The sequence below is a fragment of the Danaus plexippus genome, chromosome 10 (genome assembly GCF_018135715.1).
Source record: "Danaus plexippus chromosome 10, MEX_DaPlex, whole genome shotgun sequence".
NCBI lineage: Eukaryota > Metazoa > Arthropoda > Insecta > Lepidoptera > Nymphalidae > Danaus > Danaus plexippus.
In genome coordinates, this window is record NC_083543.1 from 879355 (window position 1) to 898261 (window position 18907).

The following is an 18907-nucleotide window of genomic DNA, read 5'->3' on the forward strand; positions in this document are numbered from 1 at the left end:
TTGAACATTGTTTTGGGCGTCAAGTGAAATAAAATGGACTTGCTTGTTATGTCGAGAAAAAATCTGCAATATTAATTTTAATTTACACGAATTAATATATATTTATATTTATTCTATGTATTTAGAACGAGTACGTCCTATCATAACATCTCATCGGCTCATTAACTATGGTATAGTTTGGTTACCACGTTACGTTGTAATAGGTTCAATGCTCTGTTGCCATAGTTATTAGTGGATGTACTGTTTGAATCTACTAGAATTTTGTAAATAGATTTAATGTTACACTTAAGAAAATAATAATGCACACAGTATAGCGACAAATTTAAAAACATAGTTCTAATAAGATTAAGAGCGTTTTAAAATATCAAAGTAAATTTTCGGTATCGACTAATCGAAATTTTATGTCAAATGAAGGAATAAGTGTATGTTTGTTATTGAATAATAAATTAAAACGAAATATAATTAATTAAAGATATGCTAATCAACGATTAAAATAAATCTGTAATCTTAAAAAAATAAAAACACGCACACATGCATCTCGACCGTATGAGCGAAAGTGTTTGCCTCATTGATCGATGGACCAACTTACTCTCCGTATATAACCACTGGCTGTGTCCAACAGAGCACACTCCTTTGCAGCCTTCGCTGAACAGAGCAAAGCGAACATGAGGCTCCTGGTCAGTAAGAATATTCTAGTTCTCTGCATAAAAAAGCTACCCTAATTTGCTAAAATCTGTCTAACTATTTAAATTTACAAAAAGCTATATTAATAAAAAAATTATATTGTGTTATGCTAACTATGTTATGTGTAATAATTTGATTGCTTCAAATATTGTAATATAAGGTTGAGTTTACCATATTGAAACTAACGCATTTTATTTATTTTCTAGAGATCTTCCCTAATCTTGGCCGTGGCTATAAGCCTGGCCACGGCAGAGGAAAAGGCGGAGAAAGATTCGAAGGCTGAACCAAAGCCAGTTGAAGAAAGTAAGAAACAGGATAAAAGAGGGCTGTCAGAGTATTACGGTGACCATGGCGTTGGAGACAGCGGAAGCTTTGGTGACCACGGTAGCTTTGGAGACCAAGGCAGTTATGGTGGTGACCATGGAGGCTACGGTCATGAAACTCATGAGAAAACTATAACTGTTATCAAGAAGGTTCCGGTTCCTTACCCAGTGGAAAAACATATCCCATATCCAGTTGAAAAGCATGTGCCAGTGCCTGTTAAAGTACCAGTTCCACAGCCCTACCCCGTAGTAAAAACAGTTCACTTTGAGGTCAAGGAGTACATAAAAGTTCCCGAATATATCCCGAAACCATACCCAGTGACCAAGCATGTACCTTATCCCGTCAAAGTACATGTCGACAGACCAGTCCCAGTTAAGGTGTATGAGAAAGTTCCCTACCCTGTAGAGAAACATATCCCTGTTCCTGTAAAAGTTCACGTTCCACACCCATACCCAGTTCAGAAAGAAGTGCCTTTCCCAGTCAAAGTTCCAGTCAAAGTACACGTACCCTATCCGGTTGAGAAGGTTGTCCGCTACCCTGTCCCTGTACATGTTGACAACCCAGTACCAGTCCATGTACATAAACCAGTACCTGTACATGTCGAGAAACCTGTTCCATACCCAGTGGAAAAACCAGTGCCATACCCAGTCAAGGTGCACGTTGATAACCCAGTACCAGTCCATGTAGATAAACCCGTGCCAGTACCCGTCAAGGTGCCCGTACCAGCACCTTATCCTGTAGAAAAGGTAATTCCCTACCCAGTAGAGAAGAAAGTACCTATCCCGGTACACATCCCCGTTGACAAGCCTTACCCTGTCCACATCGAGAAGCACGTCGCGTATCCAGTCGAGAAACACGTGCCATACACAGTGAAAGTACCAGTGCCTATTGTGCACGAAGACAAACATGAGATCCATGAGGGAGCTGGTATCGGCGGTCATAGCTCGGAGGGTCACGGAAGCTTCGAGCAAAACGGTGGCTATGAAGGCCAGCATGGAGGTTTTGAGCAGCACGGAGGTTTTGAGCAACACGGAGGTTTTGAGCAGCACGGAGGTTTTGAACAGAATGGTGGTTTCGAGGGACATGGGAGCCACGACGGTGGTCACGAATACCATCACTAAAAGAACTGATCTCTCCTTGTTTTTAGCTTTAAATGTTGATTTGTGTTTAGATATTGATTAAGTATTTTTTTTTTCTACTTTTATTACAGGACAGTAGTATGATATGTAAATAATACCGAAAGTATTACGAATATACATTTTTAAAAAGATTTCTTGATTTTTATTTAGTCACTATTTACAAGTTTGGGTGTAAATGACATCATACAACCACAGATCGCGTCAGACATCTAATTATGAATGAAATAGAAAAATTTTAATATCCATATTCGTAGTACAATTAATGTCCAATTATTCGTTGCGAAGTCGTTCTAAATCTGCGTGCTCGGCCAGAGTTACGTAAAGCTTTACATAATATGTTATACGGAACGTAGTTAATCCGTCGTTGTTAGAAACACTTTGTCAACTTACACCATTATTAACTTATCAAGAAGACCTAAGTGTAACTTTAACAATGGTTACTTCAACATTTCAATAGTGTAAGTTGTTTGATTACAATTAAACATTTGGATCACCTTAACCACTTTTTCAAGAACGACATATTTGTAAAACTTATAAAAGTCGTTTCGAAGATGAAATTAAAAAACCGGAAATATAAATTTCCTTGTAAGCGATTGAAATAGTTTTATGTTGTATTGTTTTAAAATAAATTTAGTTTACGTAATTGTTATTTTTGTATGTGAGTTGGAAAACAAAGAGCTATTTCGAAGTGAACGTACTCTACATATTTGATGTTTATAGTTATTACACTGTGTTGTCTTACATCTAAACATTGTATCGTATCTTACTTCAATTTTAAACTAGTTCTCACCCGTGGCATTGCTTTTGATCGTGATCAAAAAGTTTATGAAACAAGTTCTTTTTTAATTCTACGCATGCTTATATTAATTTCACTGTCCGTTTAATGTATTAGAAACTTTAATTATATAATCATTTATGCTCATTTGCAACGTCTTTGAATGTAAGCATTGCAAGACGAGTCTGGCAACCACATGTTATTAATATTAAGGTAATAAAAATAGCTTGGAATAATGGATATAATTCAATGTCTATACATAATCTTGACTCACCTTATATAGGGAATGTTTGCTGGTATGTGATATTTGGAGCCGGGATCGAAGTCCAATTCAGAACGTAGCACTGGCGGCTTAATGCCCTCGTACTGTTCTCTGTAGACAATTACTATTTATTTCATAAACTATATAAACCATGTTATACATAGAAAAGATTTCGTAAGCGTTCGTGTCGGTGAGGCATTGTAATCAAAATTAATTAATGGTCTTAAAACATGATACTGACGGAATCAAAATTATTTTATATTTATAATTGCAAATGCTTAGCATTTTTATATGCGATAAGGATTTAAAAACATTTTTATTGTATGTTACAGTAAGTTAGCCAACAACTTATGTAATAATCGAATACCTATAGTAGCAAGTTGTCGACTTCATTTAGAAGCGTAAAAAGTTATGGCCGAAGATATCCAAAATCTAAGACGCAGCGAGTCACCCAATTTAATAAACGAATAAGGAGAAGTCAGATGCAAAACAATATGTAATAAAATAAATGTTTAATGAATATTATCATAATCTATACTGAATGTAACTTATAATTAAACTAGTTAAGTATGAAAATAGTTAATAATTTTCAAACAAATCGCCCGCATCTCGGACCAGAGACAAACGCTTTCGCCTTAACTTAAACTCCGGTCAAGGCCGGTGCTTGACCGCGATTGCATCTTCAAATAGTTAAGCCCGAACGTTATTTAAGCTAACATGTAATTATGAGATGATACTATGTGATTATCAGTTAAACGTTTGCAATAAAAATAACACTAATAGTTATTTGCGCTTACACGTTTTCAAAATATCAACATTAGATGTTTTACGTCATTTATAGATTTTCTCGCAACTTGACCTTGAATAGAATGTTAGGCTTACATCATTAGATACGCCTATAGAGTCTTGTAACTTTGATATCCTGAAGTTTTTTTGTTGATTAATTTGTTAATAGTTTTCGCCTGAAAGAGTAATTCAAGTGCATATATCCACATGTCCAATGTGTAGTATTTGTTGTGAGGGGAGTAAATTTGTTGGATTAAGATTGTTCCGCACTGTTTATCGAGGTCATTTAAATTACAACACACACCTTCCGCCCCCCACTATCTAATTCTCGAACGAACTTAAGGAATTTTCTCGAAAGACTTTCCTCGTCTCTGATAGAATGTACTCTCTATTTTAGATTCCATTTACTTATAAATTTATTGCGGGCTTAGTGTTTTAACTTACTTAAGATGCAATTTTTTTTAAAGATTACGCAGTGATTATTTCATCTACATAAATATGACGTGACATTAACGTTTTAAGAAATCTTATGTCGTTTTATGCAATGATATGAAACATGTTTTAGCTTAATGTCAGATTTGAATTATATTTTGTTCATATGAAAGCTATTTATAAACCCTAATCCGGCTTGTTGTCCACAACTGTCTGATTATAATATTTATCAAAGAAAGTAAATTACTTGGACTCGCACTACCAGTTATTGGAACAGGTCTTGCAGGTCAAGAGTCGATTTCCTTCAAATATTTTAACATAGTGACCTTAGCGAATGTTTCAATTCACATCAAAATATATCACATACATCGTATGTTCCGAAAATGTGCTTGCATTTTAATTAATCCTTTACTCATTATCAAGAATATAAGTCACATCAATTTAAGATAAAACATATCTAAACCTGCCCGGTGATGTCATATAAATCAATATCCATACAAATTATGTTAAATCTAATATAACACAGTATTATAGATTTGTGACGCAAGATGAAGTAACTTACACTAGCGATCGAACACAACGAACGCCTCATGTAATCATTACGTACTCTTTATTACTCATTATATATTATTATCTAATATATAATATCTCATTATGCCTGTGCGTTACCATAAAGGCTTTAAATGCTGACGTCGGATTGATTAATTGTAAGTTTATTTCCTAAATTGTTGTTTTATAACATTAATGTATTAATATTGAATTTCTGTAGCGTAATATAAACCTTATATGGAAAATGTACTAAGCACTGAAGTTACATATATTCGCTAAATGTGCCAGTATTAAAAATACTGACCTTAATCTCCACCAATGACAATTGTACTGCTCTTTCCTAACGTCGCCTGTGAAGACATCCCAGCGCCATTTATCCATCACCAGCGCGAATGGAAGGAAAGCCAGTTTATCCATCGCCTGTGTGAAGAGATAGTTGATGTCGTGGGCCGTGTCATCTACAGACTTCTGGATGAGACCCAGGGTTTGGAGGTGGCGGGGAGATGACACGGAAAGCGCGATTGCCTCGCCGATCGCTTCGTGGAATCCTGAAAAGAGGAAGCCAATCAGTCTTCATAACATCATCATGAAAATTAAACTTCATTACTTCTAAAGTCTCGTTTAAGTTTTTGTATAAAACATCTATTCTCAATTACGTCTGCAGTCATGATCCGCTATCACATTCATTTATCGATTAATTACTCTCCTATTTTACTTATGTAATAGATTGTTTAGCTAACTGAAAGAAAGAAGAATAACTTTTTTTTTAAATTAATTTAAATATCTTAACAAAATTATCATTTTGACGTTGCAACTGTGAAATCTTTATAAAATTTTCCGCCTCAAAATAAGTAAGGAATAATTACATTAAATCATTTATCGGTAATATTGAAACTAAAAGTCATCTTTAGTTATCCGTGTACTTATATCACTATTTTACAACCTATGTAAAAGCTTTACAGAATTTAAGATGTCAAGAGAGTGAAAGCGACTAGGAAGAACGTCACGAACTGGAACGTACTCAGTTTTATGTTTAAGAACTTATTTTCCAGTTCAATATTATTTTGGTTAATTTATTATTTTTATGATCGTATTTCTATAATTAGTTATTTTAATTACTTTAGCTAATCAGTGTTTATACGTATCAGTTATAATTTAAACCCGCGTATACAATGCTATTGGATAAGGTCTCGGAACAGATGCTCTAATAAAAGTGAAAACTGCATTGTTTGTGATTCAGCCGACGATTACTTCATGCGTAAACTTGACCCGCTTCACGACCGGAACATAGAAACTTGAATAAATGGATGCGGCATCGCTTATACATTATTAATATATATATGTTTATGGTAATATGATAATTATTATAACAACATATAAATCCACTTGTGACGATCCACTTCATAGTTCATAGTTCAATTATTTACCTATTAGGTTTATTTTAAGTATTTTCTTTACAATCTATGTCTTATCGTCCGTTTAAAATTATAAAATTATTTCTTTAAAAACTCCCATATATTCTATATGAAACGTCATTAAGAATAATTATTTTTTTATCAATGCCGCATCCATAAAACATATATTTGTTGCGGGTTTACATAAGAGCGTTGTAATATTCTTAATTCCTGTAAATATACTATTCTAGGTATAAGACTAAGAAGATGTGTTTGTATATTATTAAATAAGTTGTAATCAATTAATATTCTCTTAATATACATTAAATATTAACGTATCTGGAATGTCGTTTTCGTGTTTCACTATCAACATAGTTTATATCACTTACTTGTTATGACACATTTGGTATGTAACATATAGGCTCCATGTAAATCCAGCCTTTTGTTTTTCAAATTGCAGACGATTACATTATAAAGAATTTACCGTTATTAAATATGTACAGGAAGATCACAGATATTTAAGCAATATAATATCCCTTACACAATCTGTTTGTTTGTTAGTAATTTTTCTTTATATAAATTATTTCTAATATATACGCTTCATGTATAAATAAGAGTGGAAACTGTACTGGCAAGTTATTATAATGTTACAAGATTCTAAATTGTTTAATAATCCGGATGTTTCACATTCAATAAATAAAAAATAAGCCGACAACTAGGGTTGGAAACCTGATGAATTCTGGAACAGCTACCAACATAACCCTCCAGCCTTACAATCATTGATTACAAAAAAGTTATTAACCATTAAATAGATCAATAAGTTCAATAAACCTTGTTTTAAATGAAACTAATATTTGGATTACTACACGTATTTTATTATTTTAAAAAACTACATACTCTCGGGAGTAGTTTGGTAGTAATCCGAAAATATTAGTTTCATTTAAATGAATACTCGCAAAAGTCTTAGATCTCATTAATTTCTTGTTTTGTAAAGCACATAAATAATATTAAAAAAATAAGTATTATGTTTACCAAAATGTTACTTAATCCATTTTATTTTTATTTTTATTTTTTATTATATATATCTATGTATATAGCTTGGTGTGATGATGAAACCTCGTGTAATATCCTTGTTTGTAACGGAGCAGTCCTATTAAAACTTTCAATCAATAAAGACTTTCTTCAGCGGTGAAAGTCCACGCAATAATGACAGTATAAAATTTAAACAATTGTTAACAATCGTCTCTTAGACGTGATCCAACTTAGTACTGAATACATATGTATGTATATATGTACCAGTAAGATTATGACGTGTATTTTAAACGTGCCTCCTACGAGGCGATGTGAATTTACTACGATTAAGATATTGTCATATATATTAGTCAAATCTTTTAAAATTTCATTGATGCAAATTAAAATAAACACAAGGATATTATAAATTTTATATAAAAAATAATATTACGTCTAACATCAATGAGAAAAATGTTCGTATGTGTGATGTGAAAATGAATGAAGTGACGTGTTAAAATTAATAAATTCTTGTAAATGCTAATAGTGTAAGTAATGTGTTCGTTTACAATGAAAACTAAACGACTCGGCAGAAATATATATATACATATAGACTATATAAATTAAGGTGAATTTATACGTATGTATAATTAATTCTAAGTTCTTATGTATACGTGAGGTTAATATTCTATTTGAAGCATTAAATCAATATAATATGATCAATAAAAAACATCAAGAATGGAACAATGAGAAAATTAAGTAGAACCACGATATATCACTAGTGAGAATTCCAACAAATGCCTAAAAAAATATTTTGATTTCAACACAATTTCATCAAAACATCATCATCACAGAGTGGTCTAAAGTAGACGTAGGTTAAGGAATCCTAGCAATCCTATCTCTTTCTATTTCTCTTACGGGTGTCGCAAGAAGTCCGGATAGATATTTTTAATTTCTTTATATAACCATATTCATGTTCAATATGTACCGTTTATACGATATTTACAGCTCGTGCAATGAAAAAAGTTGATTTATTTCTTGCGGCGAACCTCATGGAATAAACATGGCGAGAGACTCATCTCAATTTATATATCTCTGAATTGATGAAATGGTATATTTTACTTATTCATATATTTCGAGAACCAAATAAAGACAAACAAACGTGTGCAAAAGCGATCTCATTGCTTCTACCAATCTCTTATAAGTAACTTAAAATTAGAGGAGAACATTAATATGAAGGTGGAAAAGTTCAAAAAACGTTCTAAGTTAAACGCATGGTAATAAAATTATGCAGATTTTACATAAAATTTAGAATTATTTATTAAAAATACGAAAGTGTATTGTTAGTGCAAAAATCAAAAATTTTTTTTTTTTTAACCCCTTATACTCTTTTTCCTGAAAGGCTAAAAAGCTAGGTACAAATTAAGTAGGGAAGAATGGGGAATAATAAGTTTTTAAACGTTTCGTAAAATTTTTCCCAAAATAAAAATATGTTATTCTGATTTTCGTATATTCTTTACAGAAAACTAGTGGAAACTCCACTAGTTTTCAGTGACCGTCATGATAAGAATAGGTTATTTAAATAAATACTAGCGAAAGTTTCAAATTGCTTTCTGTGAACTTTCCCTACTTCCTCTATAAGCGGTATAAATAAAAATAAAAGAATAATACAAGATTATCAGGAAGGTATAGAAGGTTAAATTTTCATATAACATTAATACTATCAAAATAAAGGAAAAATGTTCTTTATGTACACTCATCACTGGAACACGACACTGGCGTAAATTAAATTAGTGAGTGAGTCGGGGTGCTAACTCAGTTGCATGTTCACCCTCTGACTTATAGCTGTCAACAATGATATTTAATATTAAAATATTGGGAATTATATCTGTGCTATTGTGCTTCAAGTATGGTAAGTACTGTATACATGTTGCAAAACTACAACCTATTAAAAATAAGTATTTTTAAATTACCGACGGTATTCCTATGTGATTATTATTAAAGTTTTATTTATAAATTTCATACAATTGAAAATTATCTTATTTAGAATATCATTCGTATTACCTCTCTTACATGATATTCGTTACAGCCAAATAATTCTATATTGATCTATCTAAACTACAAAAGCATTTTTAATTTTAAAATTATTTTGAATAGTTTCACTTTATTTCTTAAAATATTTGTAATATTATAGTTAATTTTGATATGCGCTTATTAGTCAATGGATACAGATATACTAAAAATGAGATACGCGTCAGAGCCTAAGATTAATTTAACAATTTTATATATAAGACATGTGTTTAAATAGATATCAATAATATAATTATAATTAATATAATACAAATTTCATAAAGTATTGATATTAAATTAAACGCTGCGTCCTTCCAAACCGCGGAGAATATAAGCCAAGTTCACAACATAATCCAATAAGTGAATGTAAGGTTTCCCTTCTAATGTGTCCGCGGTTTGACAATTTGTTAATCAGCTGATCTGGCCAACGTTTGTTTTACTAAATGTGTCTGTAGTTTCACGGTGATGACGAGTATTTATTCCGCTTAGGCGTCAAATTCAAAAGGTAGTTCATTACAATATGGTTGCGGGACATACATTTTTCTCATAATTTTAAAGGGAAAGTCGCTGTGGATTTCTGGTAGTAAGTTATTATCGAGCTTCTGGTAGGTGATACTAATTAGAACAAATTTTCAGCCTCATCAATATTTTGTTACGACTGTAACAGCGCGTACGATCCGCGCTGCGGGGAGAACTTCGACTCTTTCAGTTTAGGAGTCGTTAACTGTTCTCTGAGGGACCCTCCCGAACATATTGTGGAACACGTGGAACCAACCTTTTGTAGAGTTATTAAGATGGAGAGTAAGTTATGTTTGATAATAATTACATTGTTACTTTGATACCAAATAAATGATCGAAGTATTTTTTTACATCTAGCGTTAAGGTTTGTTTAAGATTCATTTCTGTATAATGATCCTTTTTCTATTAAGTCATAATAAATTGGCAATCGGAAGAAATAGTGAATCCTGGTTGAAAACTATGTAGTATAAAGTTTAAGACAAGTGAATTCTTCTTCTGAATTTTTTGTTTTATCTTTAGAGAAGTTTGTTAAAAGGAACTAAGAATCGAATGTACTAAAGGTCCAAAATGTACATCGATAAATACTGAATTGATAGTATTACGTTTTAATAATAAGGAGAGAAACTAAGGATAATCTAACATTTTTAACTACGGGCTCTGTATACCACACAATTTTAAAAGTCACACCATTAAAATATTAGATAAAAGAGATTGTATTTCCTAATTTGGAATATTCAAGAAAAATATAATTTAATGATGTAAGGTCATACTCTTAGTAAAACTTTCCCCTATTATTTCCTTTTCTTTTTTCACAACAATTTTCTTTTCGTTCGTAACTTTAAAGATTTTAAGTTTTCGGTGAAAAATAATCCTCAAATCCAATGATAATCTTAATAAGTAATATACAGTGAGAATTTTTTCTTGATTTTTTATACATATTTTTAATATGTAAGGCTCTTTACCGTTCCTGGCTTTCATTTCTTACACCTTGAATATATAATTGGGACTATTTTCATGTCTGAAGCATGATAAAAATTAAATAATAAAACCTTCTAATAATTTATAAACGTCTTAACAGATTCTTAAACCATTTGGCAACCGGTAACTGTTATAAGAATTATGCTTGCTAGTAAAGATAACGCTTGCAAAATATACCCATACAGCTTTATTTGCTATATTTGTAAGAGTGTCTTACTTAACGTTAATGTACAGTGAGATGATAACTACTTGTATAAAACCATAAATTGCTTTTTCAGGAAAGTTTTCTTTTTGTGAATGAATTGTGTTTTTTTTTTTATTTGGAAATAAGTACCGGGGGGATAACTGTCCAAACGATATAATTTCAAACAATTTTCTTTTTACAGTTTATGGCAAGGTAAGAATCGTAAGGCAATGCGGATTTTTGGAAGAAGATAACGGTGAACACATTTGTAAAAAACAGACGGGCAACGGAGAAGTCTACGTTACTTATTGCTCCTGTGATACAGATCTGTGTAACGGAGCCGCCAACATCGAACAACAGATGGCGCTCTTCACAATAATTGCAACACCTTATATTTTTAAATTTATTCTCGCTTGATACACCGAAAGTGTTCGTACGTGTTTATTATTATATTTATTGTTAGTTTTTAACTGCCACGTTTACAAGTAATAAACAGAACCTACCTATAACCAGTTAAATAAATTATTTTCAGTCCGATAAACAAACAGTTTTACTTTTAACATTAAATTACCTGGGTTGGCTCCGTCGCGGAAGACCTTCGGTTGATTTCTGTATGACAGGAAATATTCAATGTGTGCCATCTCGTGGTGAGCCGTTATCAAATCTTTCTGATCTGGATGAGTGCACATCTTTATTCTGAAATATTCAACGATTGCTTTAGTTCATAATGTAATATATGTTGTGTCTCTAAATGTATATTGAAAATTCATTATGGTTAGTGATGTACTGGAGAATACCATAAGTTGGTTTTGACAGAAGAGAAAACCTACCTGTAATCGTGTCCATTACAAAAATCCCAAGCAGACGGTTGACAGTGTACGTGTCGGTCAGCAGGCTGCTCAAACACGCTCAGCGCCCAGAAGTCTGGAGGCATCGCAGACATGTTCATGGAAACGTAGAACTCCTCCGCCAGTTGGAAAATCGTAAGGGGTGTGTAACCCTGGAATAGTGAAAAAAGTTATATTGTTCTTCCCACTAATTATGGCACTGCCACTTTTTAAATTTCAAATATACGTGTTCATAATCTACTCAAAGAATACTCTTCACCTGTTGCACCATTTCGGGAGTGACATCGACGAGTTTTTTCCCGGGGTATGGTAGAGTAAAGGGAACTATCCCAGACCAGCTCTGCCCCCACATATCGCCAAGTACATGAGCTGGGATAGGTGCAGATCGTGAGATTCTTTCAGGTCCATACGCTTCACGAAGACGACGACGGACATATGCATGTAGTACATCATAAAGCGGCTTGACCTGAATAAATGTACTTATATAAAATTAACTTGTAGGATGTTAGGAGAAACATGGTGGCTGTTATTTTTATATATCTAGAAATGTACAGAGATATATAAAAAGTAAAAGGTGAGTAAGGTCTTCAAAGTCATACCTGTTCCCAAACTTCGTCCACTTCTTGTCTCATGTTGAAGGTTTCGTATGGAAACATCCAATAAGCAGAAGCATCAGTGAAATCTGAGCAGAAAATATAAAAATAAAATTTAAAAACTTTGCAGTAAAAATAGACATGCTCAATAAAATTGCAACAACTTCAACTTAATCCATTGCTATTTTTTTTCGTAGGATTAACTTACTATTCAACCTTGCTGCTTGATTGGTGAGATCAACGAGTTGTTCGTACAAATCTCTAATCCGTCTTCCAGTATTCCTCCTCCATTCTGTCCAGACATGTTGTAACTCATCCCAGTCTCTGGAATGTGACATGGTGAACTGTAGGTCTGGCTGGAGGTGAAGCCCGCACTTGAAGGGTTCATTATAGGCACAGATCTCCGCTGAATTGTACACAGCTAACATATCGTTAATGATTCTGTTATACTGTAACAAAAAAATATAATTATTTTCAAAATCATAAAGAATGTAAAAAGTTCTTTTATTTATTGTTATTATTTTGCAAATTATAATTTTTTAACAGATTTTTAAATTAAACTTAAAATGTACCTAATGACTGTCATGATGGCAAAACAAATCCTCATATTTAGATGTAGAAATAAAATTCTAAGAAGCTTAATGAAATGGGTCTTTATAACTTTAATAAATCAAAAAGGTTACCATTAACGCTTAACTTATATACACTTATTTTAAATGACTAAGAAATACGGTTACATCATCTATGACACAATAAAGTGTTCTTTCGTATAAACGAAAAATAAATGAAGGTAGGTATATATAAAATCTTTGTTCTAATAAAATATATCTAATCAATTATTATATACAGAAACAAATCTATATTATAATAACGTTTGTTAAAACAAGCTCAATACATTTATTCTCTCATTTTTAATATTTATGATTATTTAAACTCTGTAGTCTAAAACGTCTTTCCAAAAAATATGTATCATTTTGTTATGAAGTTTACATAATATTAACTAACCCTGTCCAATTGATCTGGTGGCAGAGCTGCTGGTCCGATGGTAGACAGTAACTTCAGTTGTCTGAAGGTAGAGAAATCCCTGATAGCACCACGAGGCAGGCCCTGAGCCGCTTCCCACAACCCTCGCTGGAACAACGTGTAGCGTTGTTGTGCTTCCAACTGTAGTGAAACAGATAAAAAATGAAATATATATTTAAAAAAAAACTATATTCAACAGAGGTTTGTGATGATGCAAAAACTATTAAAGATTTAAATGGAACTGATTTTTCGGATACTACGCGTTTGTCACTTTAATCTCGCCTGCGTGTAATCACGGTTGCTGTAAAGGAACCAAAATGTCGGGAATATGTCGTTATAAAAAACTAAAAAACGCATAGTATCTAAAGAACTCAGTTTCATTTAAATGTGAACACGCCAAAATCTTACATATAACTATTTTAATTTATCTACATTGCTTTTCATTAGGTCAAAAAATTATGTTACAATGCATAAATTAAACGCCCTGTTGATTTTGGATGGATTCTTTTACAATTGAAAGGAATATTTCTTAAGATATTTTATAACATCGCTACATTGAATCGTCCTTAGAACCTGTCGTAATGGTTTATGGTCCATGGTCAATGATCAAGCACTAGTATCGTCATGCACGTACAAGAACAGCCATTTGGAGGGACCATATTTAGTATGGATTTGCATAGTTTCTAAGAGCGTTTTATTCTAAGTGTTTTGATCTTCCAAGGATAATAGCAATAGCGAACAATGCTTTGTTGCTCGACTCTTAAATAACGTACACCATAAGGAAGCTGGTTGATGATGTTTTATACTCAACATTAAACACGTAACGCTCGAAGTAATAGTATCGAAAAGAAGTTTATACAAATTTAAATCTTTCTCAGAATTAATAAAAAATTACAAAACAAGATTGTCCATCATGATATTACTTCAGCCAGCACTGTTGACTGTTGAGTCATAAGACATGACAAATAGCCATCATCCACTACATCACGCTATCTTAGTCATGTAATTTTCCACCATAAGAACCTGCAATTTCATTGTTTTTGCTTAATGTCATTTGATTTGTGCGGTCACTTGTTGATAATAAAAAAGCTAAAACATTTATCTCGGCTGTCATGAAAATGAATAAAGATTGCATGATATGAAACAAAAAAATGTATTTTTAATATTTATCGTAACTGTAAGTGTTTAATTTTTCATATGTAAATGGTTTACGATTGAATTAAATTAAGGTATAAAAATACTGTAATATACGTTTGGTTTATGGGTATGTAAGTTTTATGTGAGAGATGCGAAAAGAGATAGTTCTCATTATGAGATACGAAAATTCTACGGACGTTGCTTGAACGCGGTTTTCTCAAACATTGAATTTCTTTAATAAATACATTGACGCTTATTTTGATTTGAAGATGATTCTTCATTCTAGTTGATAATTATTTAATTAACATAAAAAAATCTGCTTAAAAAAATTCTCAACTTGTAATCCAATGTCAGGTTAATTAAAATCGTTGTGTTGTTAAGTCTAGTAACTTTATTTCATTAACAGCGACCTCTAAACTTTGATCACAATGACTTTATTATAGTTCACTTACTTAACTAGTCATGCGTAACTATTTGTTTAGATAATCACAACTATTTTAAGATGAAAAAGTAACATAGTATTTTCATAAAAAGAGTAGCGATTGCGAGACGTTTAGATGGATTTATTAAAAAGGGAAAAGTTAGTTATATGTTGAATTTATACGTACTGTATTTATTGTATATAATGTAATGAAATTAAAGTGGCTGTTGGAAAAATATCACTCCAACAAAAAGTGTATTTTAAGTGATAAAACGAGAAGAAAGATAAGATCAAACTGAACGTATAAATTTTGAAAATTTAAATTGTAAAAAATATAAAACATAAACATTAATGTTCCATAACATGCCATAATAATATCGTCAAATACATTAAGATAATACATTCCCACGATAATAAACTTTGCACTTGAAAACGTATTACAATTACGTATTATTACAATAAATATGTCAAGACTAAAAGGAAAATCATTGAACTGAGAAAAACTAGAGCCCTTGAAGCGTAGATGGAGATGTTAAAGCACAAGAGAATACAACTGTGGTCATCGGGGACGGTTTGCAAAAACGACCCGTTTAAAGAGCAATTTAATTTCATGTCAAATCCGTAACCAAGGCCGTTACGAAGGCTCGTGAAGAGCCTTGGTTTAAAGTGAGACAATTATCAGCTCACTTTAATTAACCTTACTTAATCAAGCATTAATTATTTATTTGCTTTTCAACTATACGACACAAGGAGCCTCAAACCCCTGACGTAACTTCAATGCCAATTCATTATTTCTCACACATCTCATTGTGACCGGAGGACATTCGCACGTCAGTTTCGCAATCATGCCGTAACCACCCGTTGACAAATAATATGAGAATGCTAAGGGAAATAGACACTATGGTTTTAAACCGGCGTCTGTTTAAAGTAACTATCTATGATTACTCGGAGACTGAACGTCAAACATTAATGTGTACTGGTTAACAATTATTGAAATTTATAATTATGTTTTAGAATACTTGAAGTCGTCAATGGAATGTGTGAATGTACTAAATATATTTAGGAGACTTCTCTAAGTATTATACAAGATCCAAATATTGAACAGAGCTTTTCTTTTCTTACCATAAGAATAAGTTTTATATATAGAAATATCTTTTTTTATGTACCATATAATGATTAAGTCATTAGAATTATTATAGATATCAGTTAAAAATCCTTCCTTCAAACAGATTGATAAAAAAAAAAAAATGTTGTCGACAGAAAAATTGTTAACTTCATTCATAGCGTAACTAGTTCAAGTTTACAAACAAAAGTACAACCGAATGCAACAGTGTTAAAAATAGTAATGAAAACCTTTTAACAGTGACACAATTGTCTCTTCATATAACATATGAGATTATTTGACGAAAATCAACCTTAACACGTTGTAATACGGAGGCTATAGTTTATTAGATCGAATCTGTTAAAATGATAAACAAAGTAAGGCCAGGTTTTCGTACTGTCATCAATTAACACTGAAACAACGTGGGCTGTGTGAAATAATGCACAGAGTAAACACTCTTATCAGTTGAAAGCACACGAAAAAAAAAATGTAAAATAGGTGTATTTTATTTACATATAGCCAAGGTTTTTTATTGTTTTATTAGTCCTAAAATTCTTTAAGTTTCATGTGTGGTACGAATCTATACAAAAAATATAGATTATACATAAAGCAAGATATAATAAAAAAATTCAGTGTCACGACCGTGAGAACAGCTTACAAGGCGAAGGTGTCTTAAATTTACGAATTCCTTCAATGTGACAATGCAGACACCGCCACATCATTAAGCTATATTATGTGATATTATTTCTGATTTAGCTCTTGATAAACAATCATTTAATTTCAGTAAGTAAATTATTAATTTATCATATTGTCATATAAGGTTCCGTAAAGGTTACATACTGAAAAGCCTCACGTTTGGATAAACTGAAAAAGACAATAATATGATTGAAAATCAATGTAATGCCTAGGAATAACATAAACATTATGATAATCATACTTTTTGCTTCTTTTTATTGTAAAAATTCAACCTTCATTTATAATACGTGGTAAATTCTGGTCACGTCCAGATCTTATTTGTTTGTGCTGTTTTTTCTACAGCCCACTTATCTGGGTGACCGCATTTTTTTGGAAATAAATTGGCCTTATAGATGATTTTTTTATAATATATCTCGTTATTCAAATTGAAACTTTAACATAAGTTGTATAAAAAGGTGATTTCGAAGTCTGTATAATATATATAAATATATCTATGTTTTAGTCATAATTTTAGACCTCCACAAAAATGCTTCTCATATTTTTTTTGCCTCATGTATTTTTTCTTCGTATTTTTTACATAAAAATTAATCCAAACATTTGTGTCTTTTCTTTAGGTCTCAACGTCGTGAACAATAAAACCCCGGGACTATTTTATTATAACATATAACATTGTCTGACCATTTAGGTCATGCCCTTATATCGGACAATATTATTGAGGATGTGATTTAGTTCCACCATTTTGTTTTGCGCTCGTGTTATTTCGTATTTCCTATCTTTTGTCCCGATTTGAAAGAATTGATGCCGGAACTATGGCATTAGTGACTGTGCATTTTGTTGGCTCTTTCTAAAATTGCATTTAACGTTGAGTCCTGATATCGTAATTTTCTAATAAAAAAATAATAATTTTATGAGACTATAAAAAATGCATGCAAATTTTATTCCATATATATGTTACTTTCAGCTTAAATATTTTTTATAATCAACACAGTAAAGAATAAACCTATTCTTTTTAACCCCCAACGCACAAGGAGTGGTATTATAAGTATGACGTCGGTGTCTGTCTGTGAGTATGTCCATAACGTCTGTGGCATCATAGCTCTCAAATGGATCTACCGATGTTGATGCTGTCGTTTAAACTTGAACCTATGATAACACATTTAGTGCCTCATAATTGTTACATGGGTAAAGGACTTTGTTAAATTAAGTTAGGTTTTTGATCATCAATCTTCTGCGTATTCGTTGAACAATTAATTTTTGTTGTATACTAAGAACTTTTGTTTCCTCGTATAACAAAAAAAAAACAATCATTATTATTCATGTTAATATTAAAAACATAAAGTTTAGGTATATACAGATATACACTAATGAATTAACCGTGAGAAATATGTTCCATATCAAGTCACGACTTATGTAACTATGCAAATGACTTCCTACATGACTGGCTTCTGCATTATTATAATAGAAAACCGAGCCCACCGATCACTGATATTTGTGAGCCTACAGACTCAATTACACGTGTATCTTTAATGATAAAACATTCAAAGGACTAATTCGTTTTATCACCTTATTAAACGAGCAACACTGAAGTAACGCTTTGATTTTCACACGGCGTATGACACTTTTTTCGCAGTAACGAGTGATCTTAAAGGTAATGAACATATATTGGTTGAAAAACAAAACTTAGAATTTATTCAACGATAGGCCGATCGACTCTGTGATAGACAACACAGTTCCATATCGACACAGGTAAAGAAAGTGCCTGGTAAAGATTCCCACAGCAACAATGAAATAGATCATAATGGATAAGAATTTCTTCACGACATTCTCTTGACAGGCCGCCGTAACTTTTCAATACGTCAGATACGATATCACTTATCTCTAATTTCCAGACGCTCTTTATATTCAAAACAAAAATATTTTTCTTAAAATTTTCTGAAATGTATGTCTTATGCGTATTTTTCATATGCTCTTCATTTCATTTGT

General features: G+C 32.0%; 3 protein-coding genes across 3 annotated transcripts in view; 2 read left to right on the forward strand and 1 right to left on the reverse strand.

Annotated features, from left to right (window-relative positions):
* LOC133318942 (angiotensin-converting enzyme) overlaps positions 1-18907 on the reverse strand; it is a 78555-nt gene that overhangs the window by 57574 nt on the left and 2074 nt on the right. The window contains exons 2-9 of the mRNA XM_061521558.1: positions 13551-13709; positions 12754-12994; positions 12552-12634; positions 12212-12418; positions 11935-12104; positions 11676-11800; positions 5256-5499; positions 3197-3295 (exon numbers count right to left, since the gene is read on the reverse strand). Coding sequence (XP_061377542.1) covers positions 3197-3295; positions 5256-5499; positions 11676-11800; positions 11935-12104; positions 12212-12418; positions 12552-12634; positions 12754-12994; positions 13551-13709 — 1328 coding nt within the window. The remainder of the gene's footprint in view (positions 1-3196; positions 3296-5255; positions 5500-11675; positions 11801-11934; positions 12105-12211; positions 12419-12551; positions 12635-12753; positions 12995-13550; positions 13710-18907) is intronic.
* LOC116766882 (skin secretory protein xP2-like) lies at positions 545-2278 on the forward strand. The gene is made up of 2 exons (XM_032657023.2): positions 545-677; positions 891-2278. Exons 1-2 carry the CDS (start codon positions 666-668, stop codon positions 2127-2129), a joined length of 1251 nt encoding a protein of 416 aa, XP_032512914.2. The 5' UTR covers positions 545-665; the 3' UTR covers positions 2130-2278.
* On the forward strand, positions 9177-11643 carry LOC116766885 (uncharacterized). Its single transcript, XM_032657027.2, has 3 exons — positions 9177-9265; positions 10060-10224; positions 11307-11643. The coding sequence occupies exons 1-3, from the start codon at positions 9208-9210 to the stop codon at positions 11519-11521; spliced, it is 438 nt and encodes a 145-aa protein (XP_032512918.2). The 5' UTR covers positions 9177-9207; the 3' UTR covers positions 11522-11643.

Excerpts from the sequence above, each read along its gene's own strand:
- LOC116766885 (XM_032657027.2), top strand. The coding sequence starts at position 9,208 with ATGATATTTAATATTAAAATATTGGGAATTATATCTGTGCTATTGTGC. Across the intron at positions 9,266-10,059 it reads GCTATTGTGCTTCAAGTATG|CCTCATCAATATTTTGTTAC; the intron begins GTAAGTACTGTA and ends ACAAATTTTCAG. Across the intron at positions 10,225-11,306 it reads TAGAGTTATTAAGATGGAGA|TTTATGGCAAGGTAAGAATC; the intron begins GTAAGTTATGTT and ends TTCTTTTTACAG.